Below are 22,817 nucleotides of genomic sequence, written 5' to 3' on the forward strand. Positions count from 1 at the left end.
GTTTCCAGACTCTCTGATCTTTCTGCTGAGCAACAATTCCATCCTTACAAACTATAGTCAGATGTTGCAATGCAGTGACTAATGGTTGGGCATGGGGGGAATGCAGGAGGATGTGAAGTAGAAGTCCTCATGTTAACCCCCTTTCCCTCCTAAAATTGTCAAACAAGGAAGAAATATGCTCCCTCTTTGGATTTTTGTATTATGCATCTGCCTCAGCATTTTGACAGTGTCCATCATAAAACCATCTAGGAACCAAGTACATAAAGTGACCATATTTTCTTAGCCTCAAAATGGGGCATTCCACTTCTTCCCCCCTCATGCTCAGCTGTTTCCAAGCCCTGATCTCAGCTGAGTATGCCAGAAGTAGTGTGCATGTATGTGGAGGAAGAGAAGGAGAGGGGAAAGGATCAAAGTGTTGAAACAATCCTGTGTTCTCACATTGGTCCCATTTTAAACACTTATACTTAATATGCCACTGAAAATAGGACAGAAGGATTAATTTGTCCAAAAATATAGGACAGATGCTTTAAAATGGAACTGTCTTGCCAACAATGAAATGTATGACCATCCCCACGAATACAGTTATAAAACACGTTATTTGTCACTGGATGCGTGTTTATATTTTCTGCAATGAGCCTGTAGCCCATGTCATAGCAGGATGGTCAGTTCAGCTTTGAAAAAAATCCAGTCTTGACACACCTTATCTGGGAAACTTCCAGCAGTGGAATTCTTTCTGGGAGAGGAACATACAATTGTTTCTGCCCAAAGTTGCCTCCTTTCTCCTCTTCCCCAGTCTGGGATCATCTGGGTAGCTGTGGGAAATGGTGGCTGCTGCACTCCTCCCAGTTCCCAGAGGGAAGTGGAAAGGCAGGGAGAGTCTCTTCATGTGCCCCCTAGACTGGAGTATCCTGGTCTGGGGATGTGTGAGCGGCAGCAGATGCTCCTTCCCTCCCTTCCTGGTCTTTGAGAGGGAAGGGAGCAGGATAGCAATTTTCCCCTGGTCTCATGAAGGATCAGCGGAAGAGAGGAGGGGCAGTGGCAGCTTGACTCTGATCAGGAGGAGTTGAGCTGCGGAGAAATATGCCTGCGTTTGACTATCCGGTTGACCATACGCTACAGGTCACCATACGCCTACATTTGGTGAAGACATTGTGAGGGAGCACCTTGAGAGACCGGACATCCATAGTCAGCAGGCCCTGATGAAATGCACCCAAGTGTGCTAAGTTGGCTGACATCGCAGCTCGGCCATTGGCGTGGATATTCAAAAAGTTGTGGCACTTGGGTGAGGTTCCTAAAGACTGGAAGAGGGCCAATGTGATGCCTATCTTCAAGAAAGGAATGAAGGAAGATCCAGGGAACTACAGGCCAATCAGTTTTACCTCAATCCCTGGAAAGATCTTTGAGAATATTATCAAAGAATCTATCAATAACAGGCTGACAGAAGGTGCCATCCTGAAAGACAGCCAGCATGGCTTCATTACGGGTAGGTCATGCCTGACCAACCTCATCTCTTTCTACGACCAGGTGATGCGTCACCTGGACGGGGGAGGGAGGGGCGAGGTTGACGTCAACATCATATACTTAGATTTTAAAAAAGCCTTTGACTTTGTCTGCCACGATGTCTTATGACAAAACTGGAGAACTGTGGCCTTGACAACCTCACAGTCCAATGGCTGAGGAACTGGCTCTGTGGTCAGCACAGAGAGTGATAGTTGATGGAACCAAGTCAGCGTGGTGCATGGTGACCAATGGCATCCCTCAGAGTTCAGTACTTGGACCAGTACTCTTTAATATATTTATTAATGATCTGGATTTTCGTGTCAGAAGCAGACTGGCTAAATTTGCAAAGCAAACCAAACTGTGGGGAAGCGCAGTTACACTGGAGGATAGGCTGAGGATTCAAGCCGACTTAAGCTCGCAAAGTGGGTGGATGAAAACCTAATGACCTTCAACATAGAGAATTGCAAGGTGCTCCACCTCAGGAGAAAGAGCCCACACCATGCCTAAAGGCTCGGCAGTGCTTCACTCTTTAGCACAACGTCCAAAAAGTTTTGGGGGTCATGACTGACCACAAGATGAACATGAACCACCAATGTGATGCCACAGCTGCCTATGCAAATAAAACCCTGGTTTGCATCTACCAGTGCATCTCAAACAAGACCCAAGATGTCATTCTCCTGCTTTACTCAGCCTTGGTGAGGCCACAGGTGGAGTACTGCATCCAATTCTGGGCTCCACACTTCAAAAAGGACATGGAGAAGCTCAAGAGAGTCCAGAGGAGAGCCACATGCGTGATCAGAGGTCAGGAGAGCAGGCCTTATGAGGACAGGTTGAGAGACATGGGACTCTTCAGCTTGGAAAAGCGTCGGTTCAGAGGGGACTTGGTGGCAGTCTATAAGTACATCAGGAGTGTACATCAGGACCTGGGAGAACATCTGTTCACCAGGGCTTCCCTAGGGAAGACTAGGTCCAACAGTCGCAAACTACTAGAAGACCATTTTAGACTGGACATAAAGAAAAACTTCCTTATTGCCCAAGTCTCCAGAGTCTGGAACAGACCTCCCCCCCCCCCCAGAAGTAGTGCAGGCACCTACTCTAGACACATTTGAGTGGTGTTTTGTTGCTTATCTTGCTGGGGTCATCTGACCCCAGCTGACTTCCTGCCCCTTGGGCAGGGGGCTGGGCCCAGTGATCTCATGAGGTTCCTTCCACCCCAGTGTCTATGAAAGAAATGTTCCCCCATCTTCCACAGAACGAGTCCTGCCTGGTCTGTGGAGTGCACAGAGGAAGCTGCTGCTTGACTTCTGATCTTGGAAGAGTCAAGTATATAGATGTTCATTCTAGTGCAGCTCTTGCAGGGGAAATCTTCCAGGTGTCTAACTAGAAGGTCTTTCGCATGCATGGAGCGCATTTCTCCAGGAGAAACTGATTGAATGCCTGTATCCTGGCAATTACTTACAGGAGAGTATAGTTTCTCTGGGTGGAAATTTGGCACCTTTACATGGCCTTTGAAAACTTTACGTACAATTATTTATGTCCTCCGTTCCCTTCCCTATTTATGTTATGGCTTCTATCCTGAGTGGCACAGGCAGAAGAATGTCACCGTTACAAACAGATGCCCTATGCACCCAGGGCCTCACTTGGGTGCCTCACTCGGCTCTCCAGCCACAAGCTACTCTGCTGCACTGTACCTCTCAGGTGTCCTGGGCCTCAGGCTCTCCCAACACTTCAGACTGTGCCGCAGTTCACTACCCTATCTCCTTGTGTGGTAAAGGAGAAGCCAGGGAGAGGGGCTTTTTCAGCTGGAGTGATGACAGGCAGTGGCGGCTGAGTGGGAACCTGAGGGCCACCATTTATCCCCCATGGGCTACCAGCTGGACAGCCCTAGCATAAATGATGCATGTGCATTGTTATTAAACCAATTCAATGCCCTGTGCCTTTTCTTTAAATAAGTTATGTGGAGCACATTTAGATGGTTCCTTGTAGATACTGGTGAAACAACTGAAGTTTTTCAGGTAGCCATTATTGCTTCCAGATATAGCTCACTCTCAAGAATCATGGATTATTCTGCACCAATGGAAGTTTCTAATTCTCATATTGGTTTTAAAATGATTGAAGCTTAAACAGATTTTTAAACTTAATTGGGAGCCTAGTGTAGGTTGGGTCAGCATCCAAGTGTTCTGACTCTTTTTCTAAATCTGTTTCCAAAGCAGATTTTGAGCTAAGCATCAGTGGGTCCATCTACACAACACGCTTAATGCGCAGAAGACTAATTCTACGGTGCATTAGCGCGGCTGGCAAAAACTGTGCTATTGCACTAATTCACAGTAGATTTAGTCTACTGTGCATTAGCATTTCATAAAAAGTAGGGGTGCACTGATAAAGATTTTCTTGGCTGATATCAATGGCAATTATTAACCAGTCATATTGGCCAATACCAATCCATTAGTTGATTTACAGTATTGCAGCCTTGCAGCTTGGAGAGTAAGCCTGTGGTTGGGGGAAAGGGGCAGAGCGTATGGGGAGGAGCAGATCGAGGCCCCCACAGTGAGGGAGGGATTGGGACAGGGGTAGGCACTGCCCAACCAGGGTGGTGAATGCCATCACATGGGTAGCTCATCCAGGAGGCATGGGAGGAGGGTTAGGAGGGCATGAATCCCCACTGCTGCACGCACCCCCAGAGGAGGCAAGGTGGTCATGCTTGCCCCCAGATTTGTGTGCAGGGTGAGGGCAGGCTGCCTGCTGCAGACTCAGTGCCAGGGGCTGTGCCAGCCTCTTCCCAGCAGGGGGGCTGGGCTGGGCTGGGGCAGGTTCTGGTGGCACTGGGAGGGGTGGCTACAGGGAACTTTGGGGTAGCTGCAGCCCACCCTGTAGCCCCCCCGCCACCTACCCCACCTCCGTCTCCCTCATGCACAGTCCCGGCTCAGCCCCTACTGGAAACAGGATGGTGCAGCCCCTGGCCCTAAGCCTACAGTGGGCAGCTGCCCTTGCACCATGGACAGATCTGGGGGGCACAAGCCCCCAGGCCTCTCCCAGGTGGGAGGTACAGTGGGAAGGAGCTGTGCTCCCTTCCTACCCCCTTCCACACCCCCCAGATGAACTACCCATGGCTCCATCCTGCTCCCAGTGCCTGCCCCTGCCCCTTTCCTTCCTTCACCATGGGGGCCTCGATTTACCCCTCCACACCTCTTCCCTCCTGCCTCTTTCAGCCAACAGGTGTACTGGCCAGATGCTGCTCTCCAAGCTGCTGGGATGCATTCCTGCCATGTATGTGGCTGCGCACATGCATGCAGCATTTATTGGTGACAGTTTCACCTACACTGGCCAAAAAAAGCTTATTGCCAATAATGTTAATTTTCCTTTTATCAGTGCCAATCTGATATGTGACTAATATATTGGTGTACCTCTTATAAAAAGTGTTCATCTGCACTAATGCTCGGTAGCACCAATTACTGTGCATTAAGTTAGTACCTGTCATTACAGGTACTAAAATTAATGCACTGTAATTATGACCCATTAATGAACATGTAGATGCACCCAGTTTAGCTCAGTTTGGTTAAAACCAAAAGTCCTAACTTTTGAAGCTAACAATCGGAAGAAATCTGAGTGTCATGGTGGCATTTCAGTATACTGGAATTCAGAGAGAAAGTCTGAGGCCTGCCTCTTAAACTTTTAAATACCTGTCTAGGTTGCTTTACTTTTTTAGAAACAAGAGGGAAGGAAAGGGATCTCTTGAGCCATTCTTGATCTTTGCTATCACAGGCAACCATGTTGTAAATACTACCTTCCATATGTGTGAAGAAGCTCCATTTTAAAACCAGTTAGGGTTTTTAACCCCATTATACCTATTTGAATGTTATTACAGCATCTCATATGTCTGATTTTTAGTAACCTTGTAATTCCAACCTAACTTTCTTCGTGTGAGCAATCCTATCCCTCACTTTGTTTTCTTAGGCTAAATAAGCCAAGCTCTTTTACTTTCCTCTGATCATAGGCTCTCCATTTCTCTGGTCATCCTCATGGCCCTTCTTTGTAGTTGTTCCTGTTTGATTTAATCTTTCTTGAAAACAGATGATCAGAGTTGTACACAGTATCACTGATGAGGACTCACCATTTCCTCGTATAATGGTACTGCTGTTTTTCCAGCTTTGATATTTATTGTTGCTGCTATACATGTAAATCAGCTTGCTGACATGATGAGTTTGAGCAACATAATGTAGGGTTGACTTAAATGAAGTGATACTCGTTTGCTCCAGTTGAAATTCTGATACATTCATACAAGAACATTTCAAAGTAAGTCATGGCTGATTCAGGAGTTTGCTGGCTTCAAAAGATCGGAAACTTATTTGGACACGGATGCATTGAGCATGAAAAAGTGAAACAATAGCTTAGACATTTCAGTACACATAGAAGCAAGAAGTCCCATCTGGTTCAGTGGGACCACACTTCTCTACTACACAGGAGACCTGGGTTTGATTCCCAGGTGCTTATACAACTACAGCTATGGAGGCACCAAACACCTGGACTCAGTCTGGTCTTTGGATTCTGTCCCAGTGGCCTAAAGGGAGGATGGAAGGTCTAGGCAGCCTCCACTCCAAAAATTCCTGCCCAGGCATGTGCATTGAAGGTCTGGGTGGCTCTCATGCATACACCATGATTTGGGAGGATCAATGGTTGCTACAGATAGAAGCACCAGTGAGCAGGCAGTTTACTGATTTGTCGCACTAGTAGGAAGTCATAATTCTGGTATGCAAAGTGTTTGTTAAAATGTGCATACATTATGTCCTATCCTATTGCCTCCGTCACTTTCTCTGCTTCACTGCCCCCAAGAACACTGGAATAGTAAATACTTTTGCAATGTTAAAATGGTAACTTAAATTATTCAGCAAAAAAGAAATAATCTTACTGATGTTTTGTTGAGTCATATTTCTGTAAGCCTAATCTGAAGATGTGGCTAGTAGCCCATCTTCAGGAGGAGACCAGGACCATTTAGGGCTCTCCTGGAAATAGGTTTTATTGTGGTGTTGAGAAGATCCTATTAACTTTTAGGTGCCCAACAGTCTGTTTCACTCTGGTCAAGCTGTATGCGACAGGGGGTCCTCATGAGGCCAGTTGTAGTGTGGGCAGACTGACTTAGACAGTTGGGCAGGCCAAATTTTCCTGCCATGCCTTGATGTATCAATGACTGATGAAATAACGTGGGAGGCTGCCCATTAAGTGCCCCAATGCCTGAAGTGTTATACACAGCTCCGACTTTCCCTATACCGTGTCCCATGCCTTGCAGATGGCATCCAAAGTTCTTAACCTCTAACCCACACTTGGCCTCAAAACATCTGAGGGTCCTACTCCTCCACCCTCTCAGTGGGGCTACTCCTTCACCTTCTCACTCAGGCCCAAACTCACACCCCTCATTTGGACTTACTCTCTGAACTACTTTTGGGGCTGGCCTGTATGCAAACCTTCAGGTCACCCTTGCAACCCTACTCTGCACTTAAATACACAGCCCTTCACCTCACCCCTATGACCCTACTCTGCATGGCCTAGCTTTATGTCCCCTCACTGGGGCCTCCACCCCTTTAATGGGACCACTCTTCAGACTTCCGTTCACTGGGGCCCTGGGGCCTTACAACCCATGGGGCTGAGGTGTCCGTAGACATGCCTGGCCCCCTGCCTGGCCCTGCAACTGGGTTACCCACCAGATTGTGGGAGTGGAGGCTATAAGGTGCCCCAAACTCACCTTTCACTAGGGAGGCACTGGTGTGGCATTTTCTGGGGACCACCCCACCACAAGCAGCCTCACCACACCATGATTGGGGCTTGGGGGGAATGATTGGGGAGCTGGGGAATCGAACCGGGAGCTGGGGGGAAGGCCCCTGTTTATTTGCTCAACCCCCAATCATTCCCCCAGCTCCTGGTTCGATTCCCCAGCTCCCGGTTCAATTCCCCAGCTCCCCAGTCATTTCCCCCAGCTCCCTGATCATTCCCCACAGCTCCTGGTTTGATTCCCCAGCTCCCCGATCATTTCCCCCAGCTCTCAATCATTCCCCTAGCTCCCCAATCATTCCCCCCAGCCTCCACAGCTTCTCCCGGGGCTGCCAGCTCAAGCTGGGGCTCATCTGGCTGCTCCCCCAGCTGCTCCCGCTGGCACTGCCTGGTGCCTGGCTGTGCAGTCTATGGCTGAATCTCTGAATCTCTCTGAATTGATTTGGAGGCTTCCGATTCAAGTCAGAGAGATTAATGGGTCTCCTGATTCAATCTGGATTCGGAGATTGGCTGCTGAATCAAGCTGACTATCCTCTGAATTGAATTGGCTAATGAAGCTTTGCACAACCCTACTATGTATGCCTCTGTTCATGTTACATACTGTACTCTGTAAGAACAGTGTTTCAAAAGCAAAAAGCCCAGAATTAAATGAAAACTTTAAAACCCCCAAATTATTTAGATGTAGTGGTCTCACAGTGTAGTCATGATGAACTATTCCATGATTCTTGATCTGTTATAACATATCTATAAATTCATTGGTGAATTAGAATTTCACAAACCTATTTGCAAGCACTATAAATGGTCAGTAATTATATTGATATGTACAAGTTGTGTATAACATGGTCTTGAAGGTACTGATATAGATTTTCTGCTTGTTTTATAGATTTGCTCCCAAACAAATACATGACCATGGGGGATATGAAGACCCCAGACTTTGACGACCTCCTTGCAGCCTTTGACATACCAGACATGGTCGATCCGAAAGCAGCTCTTGAGTCTGCACATGATGATCACGAGAGCCACATTAAACAGAATGCTCATACAGATGAAGATTCGCATGCACCATCATCATCTGATGTTGGTGTGAGCGTCATTGTGAAAAATGTACGTAACATAGATTCTTCTGAAGGAGTAGATAAGGACGGCCACCATTCCACAGGCAACGGCTTACATAATGGGTTTCTAACAGTGTCAGCCCTTGACAGTTACAACAAAGATGATGGGAAGTCTCTTAAAGATGATGGTTCAGCCTCTGAAGTGACTCTGAAGGACTCAGCTTTCAACCAATTTAGCCCTATCTCAAGTGCTGAAGAATTTGATGATGATGAAAAAATTGAGGTGGATGATCCTCCAGATAAAGAAGAGATGCGTGCAAACTTCAGAGCAAACGTGCTAACTGGATCGGTTTCTCAGCAGGAATATGACAAGCTAAAGTCACTTGGAGGAGAAAACTTGATTAAAGCTGGAATTCCAGCTTCAAGTAGTATGGATAAAAACAAAGTTGTCAAAAGAGATATGGAAACAAACTCTTTGAATTTAAGTGTCTATGAGCCTTTCAAAGCTCGAAAGGTAGAGGATAAGATGCTGAAAGACAGTTCTGAAAAGCTTCTTGAAAACAGGGTACATGATGGAAAACTTGTTACTGAAAGAGGGGAAACAAATCTTCCCAGCATTTCACAGTCCAAAGCGAAGTCCTCAGCAAAGCTTTCTTCATGTATTGCTGCAATTGCAGCACTGAGTGCAAAAAAGGCAGCTACAGACACCAATAAGGAATTACAGTCTAATTCAGGAGAATCTTCTCCGTTACCAAAAGATATGAATGAAAGTCCCCGGTCTATTGAGAAATCACCTGAATCTCAGAGTCTCATTGATGGTGCTAAAAAAACATCTATAAAACAACCTGATAGTCCCAGGAGCGTATCAAGTGAAAACAGTAGCAAAGGGTCTCCATCCTCTCCTGCAGGGTCAACACCAGCAATTCCTAAAGTTCGCATAAAAACCATCAAGACTTCCTCTGGGGAGATCAAGAGAACAGTTACCAGGGTGTTGCCAGAAATTGATCTGGACTCTGGTAAGAAGCCAGAGCAAACTGCTGCGATGGTAACTTCCATGACATCTCTCCTCTCTTCGCCAACTTCTGCTGCTGTTCTTTCTTCTCCTCCTAGAGCACCTCTCCAGTCAGCTGTTGTCACCAATGCAGTTGCCTCTGCAGAACTTACACCAAAACAGGTCACTATTAAACCTGTGGCTACTGCCTTCCTTCCAGTGTCAGCAGTGAAAACAGCAGGGTCACAAGTTATTAACTTGAAGCTCGCTAACAACACAACAGTGAAAGCCACAGTAATATCTGCTGCTTCTGTGCAGAGTGCTAGTAGTGCCATTATAAAAGCTGCCAATGCCATACAGCAGCAAACTGTGGTGGTGCCAGCATCGAGCCTTGCTAGTGCTAAACTTGTGCCAAAGACTGTCCATCTTGCCAACCTTAATCTTCTGCCTCAAGGTGCTCAAACCACCTCTGAACTACGCCAAGTGCTAACAAAACCTCAGCAACAAATAAAGCAGGCAATAATTTCTGCAGCTGCTTCCCAGCCTTCTAAAAAAGTGTCTCGAGTCCAGGTGGTGTCATCTCTACAGAGTTCTGTAGTGGAAGCGTTCAATAAAGTGCTGAGTAGTGTCAATCCTGTCCCAGTTTACATCCCAAACCTCAGCCCTCCTGCTAATGCAGGGATAACATTACCAACACGTGGCTATAAGTGTCTGGAATGTGGGGACTCGTTTGCTCTTGAAAAGAGCCTAACGCAGCATTACGACAGAAGGAGTGTGCGGATTGAAGTCACATGTAACCACTGTACAAAAAATTTAGTTTTCTACAATAAATGCAGCCTTCTTTCCCATGCTCGTGGACATAAGGAGAAAGGAGTTGTAATGCAGTGCTCCCATTTGATTTTAAAACCAGTCCCTGCAGATCAAATGATAGCATCTCCTTCAAGCAATACTGTGGCATCTTCTCTTCAAAGCCCAGTGGGAGTTGGCACACACACTGTAACTAAAATACAGTCTGGCATAACTGGGACAGTAATCTCAGCCCCAGCAAGTACACCTATTATTCCAGCTATGCCTCTAGACGAAGACCCATCAAAACTCTGTAGACATAGCCTAAAGTGTTTGGAGTGTAATGAAGTTTTCCAGGATGAGACCTCCCTTGCTACCCATTTCCAGCAGGCTGCAGATACAAGTGGACAAGTAGAGTATCTTCTGTTTAAATTCCAGTGTTCCATCAATAAGACTAGGAGACTTGGATGTGGTTATTTGTTCACCTTAGACAATTCTTGTCTGAACCTCATTTGAGGAAAAAGTATACAAGCTTGAAATAAAATTTGAGAAATAGAAGGAAGCTCCCACCCCCCGCAAAACAAAACAAAACACTGAAGTAGTGGATGTCAGTGTTTTCAAAAAAATTTTAGGAAGGTTTTATACCATTCAGACCCCAAAATCTGAAGTCTATAGTGATATCTTTTGAAAATAATATTTAAGTTCCTTAAAACGTCAGGTTATGATACTGAATTTGGTAATACCCTTCACTGAAACCTTTTAGTGATTTTTCCTATGCTTTGGAATTTAAATATACAATGGAATCTACTTAATTGGCACCCTCATTAATAGCACATTCATCTTATGGGGATTATTGTTTTAAGATCGATTCATTCTTGAGTTGGTTTCAATTTTTTTTTCTGTGATGTAACACCATAAGTGATCTAGTCACTTATCTTGGTGCTTTGGTGACCGTAGGCAATGATGAAATGGCACACACTAATTCCATTTAAAGGACATGCATGCTGTGCTTTGCAGGTCTTTTTAAAATAGAAGTGAAAAGTGGTGTTTGCTGGCATGTATATCCTGCTGTGTGACCATTTGTTTTCTTGTTATGGTTTCCTTTCTCTCTTGTGATTGCTAAAATGAGTTAAATTACCTTAATAAGAGTTTAGAAGTGTTTTGTATGTTGCATAATTTAAGAGAAACATATTAAATAAAAGTAAATGTAAACCAGTGCACAATGTATTCTATTAACCTGTGATAATTGAGACAATTACTTAATTGGTATAGCTGGATTTCCACTGGGGTGTGCCAATTAAAAAGTATTCTACTGTATTTCAAAGCATTTATCTGGACTTGGTGTTGCAGCTTCCTATAGTGTGGGAGGCTGAGAGCCAATAAGCAAGTTCAGAGTCAGGAGTGCCCTGGGACAATAATTTTCATATTAAAGTTCATGGCTAAGGGTAGAGGTGCTCTAGTTCTGCATTTCGTGTGAAATTCACAGGTAGTACAGTCGCAGATGGCTTGTGTCAGATCTCTGCATTATACGTAAAAACGCCTTGGGGGCTGAGCTGCAGGGATGAGGGTGAAACAGCCCCTTAGTTCATACCATCTCCAATAAGGGTGCATGTAAAGGGTGTAGAAAAGTGAATCCAGGGCTGTGTGAATTATATGACTTGGCAGCAATTGCTTTGTCTTGTAACCGTCCTTGCCTCCTGGAGCTTATAGTGCACCGTTCAGAGAGGAGCACAGCAGGTGGACAAAATAAACTAATCAAGTGGGGATGGGGTGGGAGGACAAGATAAGACTAAAATGGAGCGGTGAGCAGAAAAGCATGCTGAGGTTTGGGCGGGGGTTAAATTTTATTTGTAGCATGGGCCAGGTAGGCTAACCATGTCTGTACAATCAGTTTGTTTTGTGCTTTTCCCTCCCTGCTCTCTCTGCAGTAAGCTAATCCCTAATACCTTTTCTCATGTGCTCTGTGTACATTTTCCTCTCCAGGGGAGACACTATGGGACAGTGCCCCTGATTTTCCCAGAATGCACTAATGCAAACATGATTAGGCAGAGTGACAAGTACTGGCATACAATGCAGGTATGAAGGCAGAAAATCTTAAGGAGGGTACCATACTGCTTATAACCTGAGAACAAATTTGAAGGGTGGACAAGGGGCATATTATCTGGTTACATAACATTATATTTTCAGATTAAAAAAATAATGGTCTTCTCTGCATCACCTTCCCTTATTTCTGTCAGTGAAAGGACAGAAGCAGATATCAATTTGTTTCATTTTACAGGGGACACTGTTAATAAACATAGGTATTATATGTGTTGTTTGCAAGACCCTCTTCAAAAATTTGAAAGTGTTTACCCAATCAATGCCCTTTTCCATATCCAGTTTTTTATGTTGGTTTTATTATGTACTGTAGTGTTACATCTGCAACTGAATACCCAACATGGTAGCTGCTTTAAATGAACATGACTGCTTTAGTAACAGCAATACATCATATATTCCTACCAGGATCTCTTTCTGTCCCATCATCAATCCGTATAAGCCCTGCTAAGGGAATAATGTTAATTAAAGTAGGACACTATCTAAGTACTTATTAATAGTTTAACATTTTTTTTCCTTTGGAAACCTGAAAGAGAAATTGTATTTCTTTACTGAATTTGCTCTCCTTCCTTGTGCCTGGCGTTCACTATTGTGAGGCTGCTCAATGATATGAGTTGTCAGCACTGTTTTCTGGGGGTGGGGAAAGGATATTGGGAAAAAATCACTGAGGCTTAAAATGGGGGTTTGGGGGAAGGGAACAATTGTGGACACAGAATGACTTGGATTTTGGAAACAAATAAAGCCACCATAAGTCTTAATGGGAGCCCAGTGATCTTCAGTGTCTGTTTTGTTTGCAACATAAAATACTATGTTTTAGTTGGATAACTAAAAAGTAGCTGTTCTACTTTTTACCAATATCTTGTTAGTGGTAAGTTTCCCATTATAGTGAACCAAGCAAACGAACAGACTAACAACTTGAACCTGAAAGATGGCCTACATTAGGGTACAATAACTATTGTTCCTTTATGAGAAGACAACACGTAAACAGCCTTGATACCTGGCTAATTCAGCATGCAGTGCTGCAGGTAGACACACAAATGACTGTTCTCATGTAAACAGTGCCATTACACTCACTAGGACCCCTCGGATGTGTAACTGTCTGTGGGGTCAAACTAAACTGACTGCATAGAAAAAAAACAGTAGATCAGGCTATCAAATGTTTATGTCAGGCTGGTTTAGAAAGAGAACTGGATAGCTCTTATGGCAGGTATGTAGTCATGCCCCTTAGGACTCTCAGATCCTATGGATTTTTATTGTCCTCAACACTATTCTCCTTCTAAGTCTCTTCCACCTTGCTCCCAGACTGCATACAAACATGCAAAATGTTTATTGCAATGAAAAATTAATCGTGCTTTATTTTGTGTGGATTGGAATGAATGAACTGAAAGTTAATGCCCACTTTAAGCCCAGCATGAAGTAATAAGGAAGTGCTGGCTTGTTGAATCCATAGCTGTTTCCTCTTCCTGTTATCCTGTAAGCAGCTGCAATTACACATCTTTTCTATGCTTGTTAAAGGAGCAAAGCAGCTGCTTTGACAAACAGCAGCACTGGTGTTTTGTGACACCCTGGTTTGCTAAAGGATTGTAGACTAATTATGCAGATTGCTTGCTCTCACCCAAACCAGATATACTTAGTGGGGTGGGTTTGGTGTATGGCTTTTCTGTGGCATAACATCCAGGTTTTCTTTTGTAGTGCTGCAAGCAAAGATGCTTTGGAAGGAATATGAAAAATCCATATGTTTCTCTTATTGGAATAAGAAGTTTTGTTTTGCCATTTTCTTAAATTATCAAAGAAAACTCCAGATTCTCCACTATTGTATTACTGCTTATTAATACATAGATGGCAAAAGATAAATTGTGGCAATGGTACTGAAGCTCAAAAAAAGTGGTAAGAACATTTTAAGTAGAGTTATGGTTAGTCAGGCTTTTGCCCTTAAGCCTGAGTTGAACACAAGTTAAAACCCCAAAGTAATTCTTTTAATAATGAAAGTTTCAAACAAATATTTGGCTTTTTAAACTGAACTTTCTGGTGTGTCTGAACACAGATTCGCTCTGGGAATATATAGAAAATGTCCTTACCAAGGCAGCACTTCAAGATCCCCACAGGCTGTTTTTCTTAAGTCTTCCATGTGACAATGGATAGCCTGACTGTCTGCTTATCTTTTAGGCTGGGCATTGTGCTGATATCAGACACAAATTGGAACAATTTCAATTTCTTTGCTTTACATTTGTTTTGATCAATTTTGAATTTTACTATCTTGCCATAATGAGAACTTTTGAGTCATGTGCTTTAGCAAGAGGCTGTGATCAAACACACAGGGCCATGATGATCACAAAATAAACCTTCAAAATGAACTACATAAAAATGAATTCCTGTATTCATTGTGGTATAGTTCAAGATATTTCCTATTAATGTTCTTCCCTGAAATAGCTCTACTTGAAATAAATTTTCCTGGGCTTGCAGGTGGCCCCATGAAAACCATTTAGACTGAGATACTATGTTTGAAAAGGAATAAAATAGTGTGCAGGAATCTGATATAAAATATGCTGCTTGCTTCTCAAACGGCTTCACTTGTTGTTTTAGTACATACCTTTTACTAATATTCCATTTAAAAGCAAACCATCCATCCCCTTTATGCTATCTTTATAGTGTTGGAGTGATGCTGTAACTGTGATAGTCCAAGAAATATGCAAGAGGCAAAAATGTTTGTGGGTGATATCTTTTAGTGGACCTTCTTTATGGATGAAAGAGTGAGAGACAAGCTTTCAGGTACCAAGTACCCTTCCTTAAGCAACTTAAGGAGACCTGAGGAAGGGTACCTGGTACCCAAAAGCTTCTCTGTAGCCCTCCCAAATATACAGTTGGTCCAATAAAATATATTACTAAAAAATTCTTGCCTTTTATAGTAACCATTAATGGTCTGTTCCTTCTACCATTGAAGTATCAAACTCTTTAAGTTGAAGTAGATTCAGGCCCTAATTTTGCATGAATGCACAGACACAATTGGCAGGAGACATGAATCTACTATATGACAGCTGTTTGTAGCATTTTACTGTTGTGTTTTTAGCTGGAGTTTTGATTCTATTGTTATGACCATGCAGTGGATCCTAGGGTAGCGCTTTGGATATCTTTCTTCAAAATCCATTTATTCAAAGGTCAGAGATGCAGACTGAAGAAGGGGTCATTATCATATGATGCCCAAGTTTATGGAGGGTATATTCTTATAGCAAGAAATAAGACACAGTAATTTCTTAATTGCAATAGGTTGTTTTTAACTGGTAGACCACCAAGATTGTGTTACACATTGATGCAGAATTATTTTTATTTCATATTCACTAAATCATACTTAACATTGTTAAAACCCATTACGGTCAACACTTCCAAAGGCATGCAAGTCTCGTTTTTTAAAGTGTTATTAAATAATCTTAGTTTTATTTTCAAATATGAATACGTCCCACTGAAACTCAAGGAACATTTATGCAAATTTACATTTCAGACCAAAGAACATTTTGATTTGGCCAGTCCTAAATAAGTACTAAAAGGGTATGCGCTTTACTGAGCAGTAGACTACTGTACTGCACATTGTGCACAGTAAAGCGTTGCTGTCTACATATGCATGGCAATTGGGCCAGTGTAGACTAATTTTCAGTGCCATTGGATAGTCCTGCCAAACACAGGTATTATCTGACGGCGGAGTAAATTACTGTGCTTAAATTCACGTGTAGACAGTGATGTTGAGATTAATTTTCTCCAGCTCAAATTGTGCTGGAGATTATTCAGTTGCATTAATTGAACATGTAGGCATGCCTTCATTTTATTATTTTTAAATGTTTTGAAAAACAAATAATTTGTTAAGATTGGGAAAGCAATGCCTGCTTTATAAATATTATGCATAATTATAGTTATTTACATATGCAATGCTTATTTACATTTATTCTCATAAATATTTTAAAGCTGTCTATAATCTTTTTACTTTTCTTTTTAAAGACCTTTATTTTAACAAATATACAGAATTAGGTAGCATAATGGATGTTATAATTTAAATCAAACAAAAAGAGATATTAAAGATTCCTTGGTTAAATTGTATTTTGGTGAGAGAGATTTTTTTAGGGTACCTTGAATTAACAGCAATTTGATTCTCAGTTATACAATGGCTCCTTTAAGGTGGGTGTAAATGCAATTTACATGGACCACACTGGCTGTAAGACAGGCCGGGAAGACTTAAAAGCTTGGAGGTCATATGGTCTGTGAAAGGCAGCAGAGTTTATCGGAACAGCTGGGATCTGTTCAAGAACATCCTGAGATGGATGGAATCAGTACAAACTACAATAGTAGATGAAAGCACATAGAATGATACAATACAACCTGAGACAACACATGCGTAGAGGATACTGTAGCTGAACAAGTTTATTAATCAGTAAATTGTAAAAGATGTATGACACCAAATGTGATCATGAAGAAAGTATGTAGTAATATACAATGCTGGATGCTTGATGTAAGCACTTTAATGTATAAAAAGAGTAGAATAGAGATACATTTTTGAGTTTGTGTTTAACCCTGCACTATCCCTGCTTTCAGCCAGTCTGATCACCTGGCTGATAGGATGAATAAAGTCTACACTAAATTTATACTCACTGAATAGCTGCTGTCTACTCATTTGAACCATGTAGTAGGATTTGACAGGTTTTTGAAGGCAACACCAGATCATATGGCTACTCACCACTGTCAGAGTGATGTATAAAAGGGTTTCACTGTATCTGAGAATCAGGCCCAGAATGTACAGTTTAAGACTTTTGTCCTACAAAAGATTTGGGTTTAGAACTTATGCTCGAATTTTCCTGCCCTTGTGAGTGTGTCGCAGCCATAGTATCAAAACTTTCATTTCATATATTTATGGTACTTGACAGAAGAAATCCTATACAGTTGAACCAAACCATTTGTTTTATCTGTTTTGGCTTATCATTTAGAAGACATGCAATATCTGCCAGATGCTGCTTCCTAACCAGTGCAGTTTTGCATCACACCAGAGAATTCATCAGCATAAATCTCCATACACGTGCCCTGAATGTGGAGCAATCTGCAGATCTGTCCACTTCCAGACTCATGTCACTAAGAACTGCCTGCATTACACACGGAGGGTTGGCTTTCGGTTAGTATCATGTTTACATATGTGTAAATAAAATATGATGCAAATTTATATGTAAATAGTTTTCTTCTATGTTTTATAAAACCCCGACTGAAAAGGGTGTTTTGTGAAAGTTTCTTATAGTATATTCCTTCATTTTTTTAAAGTCATCATGAGTATGATAACAGTAGTACAACAGAAGGCCTTGTTGGAATTCAGCTTTGCTCTGGGGTATGTGTTTGTTCATGTATGCTACTAAATCAGAATATTTTTAATTTCACCTTTCACTGTTTCAGCTGTAAGAGTCACAGTTAGGGCACACACAGTCTCCAAGCTACAGAATTCATCCATATTTTACTAATTTAGATTCATTAAAATTCTTATAAGCTGCGTCTTGGACAGACTCAGTGTCTGGTAAAATAATTATTTCCTTTATTAACTGAGAGCTGATAACTTTTATATACACATGGGTATACTCTACCTGCCTGTGAGCACACTGCAGACCAGTCTATGGAAGTGTCTGTTTTTCTCTCCTTCCCCACTGTGGGAAGTTCAAATGTACCTGTATTGCTGAATGTACCATTGCACTATAAACAAGTTCATTGTTACTGTCTGATGGAAATGCTCTTTCTCTTAACTCTTAATTTCAGCCTTATTCCAAAATTTTCTAGCTGGGAAGCTGCCCTCTTTGTAAGATAACAGGAATTAGAGAATTATCTGGGATTTAACAGAGAAGTACCTAGCAGCCTTGCAATCCTGCCCTGGTTTAGATTTTCATCAGAACTGGGTCCAACACCAAGACAAGATTCTTCCATTTCCCAGATCCGATCACTGACTTGAAGGCAATGATTTTCAACCAGGGGTCTGCGGACTGTGTCTAAGGGGTCCATGAATGATGACTGATCAATCAAAAGTATGTGAATAACCACACTTCCAATTCAAGGGGGTCTGCACTACCATTCAGATTTTTTTTAGGGGTCTGCAAACAAATAAAGCTAAAAACGACTGTTGTAAGGGCTTTTCAGCCTTCCAGGATATTTTATTTGGCTTCATGCAGAAGCTACAGAGTGACTGAGAATCCTATTAGCTGTCCATGCTCCTTTTGCCCTGAAAGAAATGAAGCTCATTTGCAAGGACACCCAGAATTCATCTAAGGTTGCTCTGAGTTGGGGTGGAGTGGAAGTATCTGTACAACAGACATTTCAGCCTAGGCCAAGGTTTCAACTCTCACAGGAAAAAAAATTATGTTCTCTGTCCTTCCCCTTCTCCCAAGCAACCTTGAACTTTTTAATCTTGTTGTCATCATTACCTTTTAGGTTTCTGATGTGTCTGGCCTCCCTGCTCTGCTGTCTCTGAAAGCTGAATTATGTACCTGTTTGACTCTTACCTCTTTGACTCAGAGACTCTTGACTTCTACCCTGAAAGCTGCAGCAACCAAAAGAGTCCTCAGAATTTCTATGCCACGACTCAAGCGTGTTGCTAAATTTTCCAGGGTTCCTCTTTCAGGACCCTTGCCAAACTCATGAATTCCTCACCACAGCCTTCATCAAAGCTCCTTTTCTTGTCTTTGTGCTGTAAGCCTACCCAAGAATATCAAGAAGCTACCTTCTTCCTCATTAGAAATGTCAGAATTTCCTCATCAACATCAAGCCTTCTCTTGAGAAAGGACATTTATTTCCTTTGCCTTTCCAAAATACCTGTTGCCAGCAATTTAGATTAGTTGATTGAACTAATTTAGTTGAAGCTTTTCATCTTCACTTTAGTTGGCTCCTCTCAGTCTAAGAGGAAAAGGCTGCTGTTTTTCAAGAGTTGGGATGTCTCCGTATCCTGATAGACTCAGTCCTTAGCTTTATTGGATGCCCATATTTGAGGATTCTTTATTTCGTATGAGGAAAAAAAATCTAGAAGGGAGAAAACCTTTCTTGAATATGATACGAATAGCACATCAGTAGTAGAACTAATGTGAAACTGGGTTATAAAAAGAGACATATTCAGAAAGTATTGTTACGAAGGGAAAATAGTTTTTCTGTAAGTATGAAAAAAGTTAACTTTCTTCATAAGTTTCATTGCAACCCACTCTGACTTCAAATCACTTGAAATGTCATGTGCATATTATTATGCTACAGAAGACATTTTCTGGAAAAGTTGAGGCACTTCAGACAGTGTTTCTGAGATATAAGTGCTAAAAATGAGATACTTTCACTTTTCAAAGTTTCTTAATTCTTTTGACTTGATATTAAAAAGGCATACTTTTCTAATGATATTGTGCTATCTGTCTACCATAAGATTACCATATCTTTAAATGGCTATAAAGACAGAGAATAAGTTCAGAAATGGGTGACAAAAGAAGCATAGAAAAATCCGTATAAGAAGAGGTGAAAAGGGTAAGGATTGTGTAAAGAGAGGAAAGAAGGTATGAATAGGTGGAAACATGACAGAGGCATACAAAATAATAAATGGTATCAAAAAGGAAGTGTCATGCAGAGAAATGTAAAGGCAGTACATTTACAATCCGTAGTGGGATTTTTAAAATTTTTCATGCAATGTAATAATTGGCTTGTGATGAGGACAGTGAGTTTGAGATACCAGGTGTCAAAAATAATTGGACCTTTATATGCATAATAAAAAACCTCTACATTTATATTAAATCAGATTACAATTTTGAGGGGGTGTAAGCCTTTATGTTTATAAATAAGAACTTTCCTATAGAAGTAGGTTACTCAATAATTGCCTACACAAAAAGTGCATTTTTGGAGCTTCTAAAAGGATCTATAGCAGACCAGTGCTGGACAAGGGATGCTGAGCTAAAAGTGCCTGTTAGCAGGATCCAGTATGGAAGTTCCTATCTTCTTATATTAACTCAATTTTTGTTCATTTGTTTTAAGTTCAAATGGATTGTGAAAAGATATTAACACTAGAAGAGTCTATATTAGAAAAATGCACCCAGGATTACAGCTTAATGAATAGAAATTATTGTAAATCAATAGTTTAGTCAACCTGAATTTAAGTTCATTCTTTTCCGTCCAAACATTGATTTGACTACTAATTCAGTTAATGGAGTGTTTTTGTTATAATTAAAACTGAAAATACAGGAAAGCTGTTTTTAAAGTTGTCTTTGTTAGTAGTATTTACACTGCAATATAGTTCGTCGTGCAGTTCCTTATTACTTAAACATTTATTTTGGAGCTTCACTCTAAGCCAATTGGGGCTCTCAAGAGGTTTTATTTATAATTTGATTGATGAAATATATTTTATTGGATGATGCCATTAGACAATTGTATCCTCTTTAGGTAACTTGGATTTCTATACACTAAGTGCATATCATCTCCCCCCGCCGCTTTTATCAGTCTATAAACATGTTGTTATTTCTGTTATCTCTGAACTTGTGGTTTGAACTTTATGAATTTAAATGGATAAAAATAATAAGATTTTTTCAGGTAGGATATTCCTTCTTTCATGTCTCCTCAAAACCAATTTTCATTACACTTATTGTTAGAATATTTTTGTATTATGTCAGATTGATTCTCTTTCTCTTCTCTTACAGCTGTGTACACTGCAATGTGGTGTACTCTGATGTGGCTGCCCTCAAGTCCCACATTCAAGGTTCTCACTGTGAAGTCTTCTACAAGTGTCCTATCTGTCCCATGGCATTTAAATCAGCTCCCAGCACACATTCCCATGCCTATACACAACACCCGGGTATCAAGATAGGTGAACCAAAGTAAGAAATATTAATCTTTTTGTTGTTAGTGTACTTCAGTGCATTTTAATAACCAGTGAAACTGCATTCTCTGCTGTATTTATAATGTTACAAGTTACATACTTCATAACCAGCAATTTGTCATCTTCATAGTAATGTGTAGAATAGGTTTCATATTTTTCATGAATTTCTTTGGTAAAGATTAGATTTCCAATTACATTTATTTGAATGTTGTAGGACAAAATCATTGATATAACTGTATCCAACATAAGCTAATCATAGCCAATCTTACTCACTGAGTTTTTTTTCTTTCTTGAGCTATTTGACTTCTAATTCAGATGCATATTTTACTTTGAGCTGAAGTATCATCAGGAAAAGTTTAAAGTATTAATATATTTGCTGGTTTTGAAGCAAAATATATTAATATATTTGCGTGGATATTTATTTACCTAATAAAATATTCTTTCAATTGAATATTCAGCTTATAGGGATAAATGTACAACCTGATAAAAATCTGATAATCACTGAGATTTTTTTTCCCCACATATCATTCATTATTCATTAGTTTGTAACATAGGTGCAGTACTGTGGTATAATTGAAGGTATTTTCATAATATTTACAGGGTTGTAATATTGGCAAACTGATATGCGGTCTTCAATGGTTGACTTGATCCTGATTTAAAACTTAGTGTGGAAGGTACAGTTGAAATCAGGAAGTACTTTGCATACAATGACAAACTGTCTACATTTTACTGGTTCTGCTGGATAGCCATGTAATGTTCTTTGATTTATACAGTGCATATATTCAACATTTTTGCATTGTGCAATGATTGGACTTCTCAGTATAAAAGGATATAAATACCAGAAGTCTTCTAAGAAAGTGGAAACTTAGTACAATGTCTCTCTCATTCTGTCAAGTGGCAGCCACATTTATTCCATTGCCACCCACTTCCACTGACATTCAGAGGTGCTAGTGAAGTTACAGTCATTTTTGTCATGCTTCCAGTCCCTGAGTTCATTTCTCCAAAGTTTTCACGTATTACAGTGCCTTGAAGTTATAAACAAGGAGGCCTTGTACTTTTCTCAAATATAATCTAATTTATCTAGTTCTTCCATTTAATAATGTTGCTTATTATTATTGCTATTATCATTAAGAATAATGATAATGAAGATAATAATTAATGTTCTTCAACAGTTACTTTGTGCATTTCTTTTTTCTAATGCTTGACTGAGAAACTTGAAATGGTAATAATAGTTTCATAGTTTCATAGTTGCTAGGGTCAGGAGGGACCTGAACAGATCATCTAGCCTGACAACTCTGCCAAAGGAGGAATTAAAGCTAGGTTCACAAGACCCCAGACAGGTGATCATCAAACCTCCTCTTGAATTTGCCCAAGGTAGGGGCGAGGACCTCTTCCCTGGGAAGATGGTTCTAGATTTTGGCCACCCTAACTGTAAAAAATTGCCTTCTGATCTTTAACCTAAACCTATTCTCCATCAGCTTATTACCATTGTTCCTCATCACCCCAGGTGGTGCTGGGGAGAAAAGGGCTCTACCTATTTGCTGTTGATCTCCCCTGATGAGTTTGTAGGCAGCCACTAGGTCCCCCCTCAGCCTCCTCTTGCTGAGGCTGAACAGGTTCAGGTCCCTCAGTCTCTCCTCGTAGGGCCTGCCCTGCTGCCCTCTCACCAAGTGGGTGGCCCTCCTCTGAACCCTCTCCAGGCTGGCCACATCCCTTTTGAAGTGCGGCACCCAGTACTGGATGCAGTACTCCAACTGCGGCCTGACGAAAGTTGCATAGA

At 41.3% G+C, this 22,817-nt stretch overlaps 1 protein-coding gene across 15 annotated transcripts in view; it reads left to right on the plus strand.

The window, feature by feature from the left end:
- ZNF532 (zinc finger protein 532) overlaps positions 1-22,817 on the plus strand; it is an 88,482-nt gene that overhangs the window by 27,302 nt on the left and 38,363 nt on the right. For 14 of the 15 annotated variants that reach the window (XR_016441170.1, XM_090037878.1, XM_090037882.1 and 11 more), the window contains 4 exons: positions 8,147-10,506; positions 12,079-12,171; positions 17,157-17,338; positions 20,859-21,035. Coding sequence is in view for 14 of the 15 variants with exons in the window: in XM_090037870.1 (XP_089893996.1) it covers positions 8,147-10,506; positions 12,079-12,171; positions 17,157-17,338; positions 20,859-21,035 (2,812 nt within the window). In the remaining variant the exon portion in view is untranslated. The remainder of the gene's footprint in view (positions 1-8,146; positions 10,507-12,078; positions 12,172-17,156; positions 17,339-20,858; positions 21,036-22,817) is intronic. The other variant, XM_090037871.1, reaches the window with a different exon arrangement.

This window comes from Crocodylus siamensis, chromosome 3 (genome assembly GCF_052110815.1).
Source record: "Crocodylus siamensis isolate JL-2025a chromosome 3, ASM5211081v1, whole genome shotgun sequence".
NCBI lineage: Eukaryota > Metazoa > Chordata > Crocodylia > Crocodylidae > Crocodylus > Crocodylus siamensis.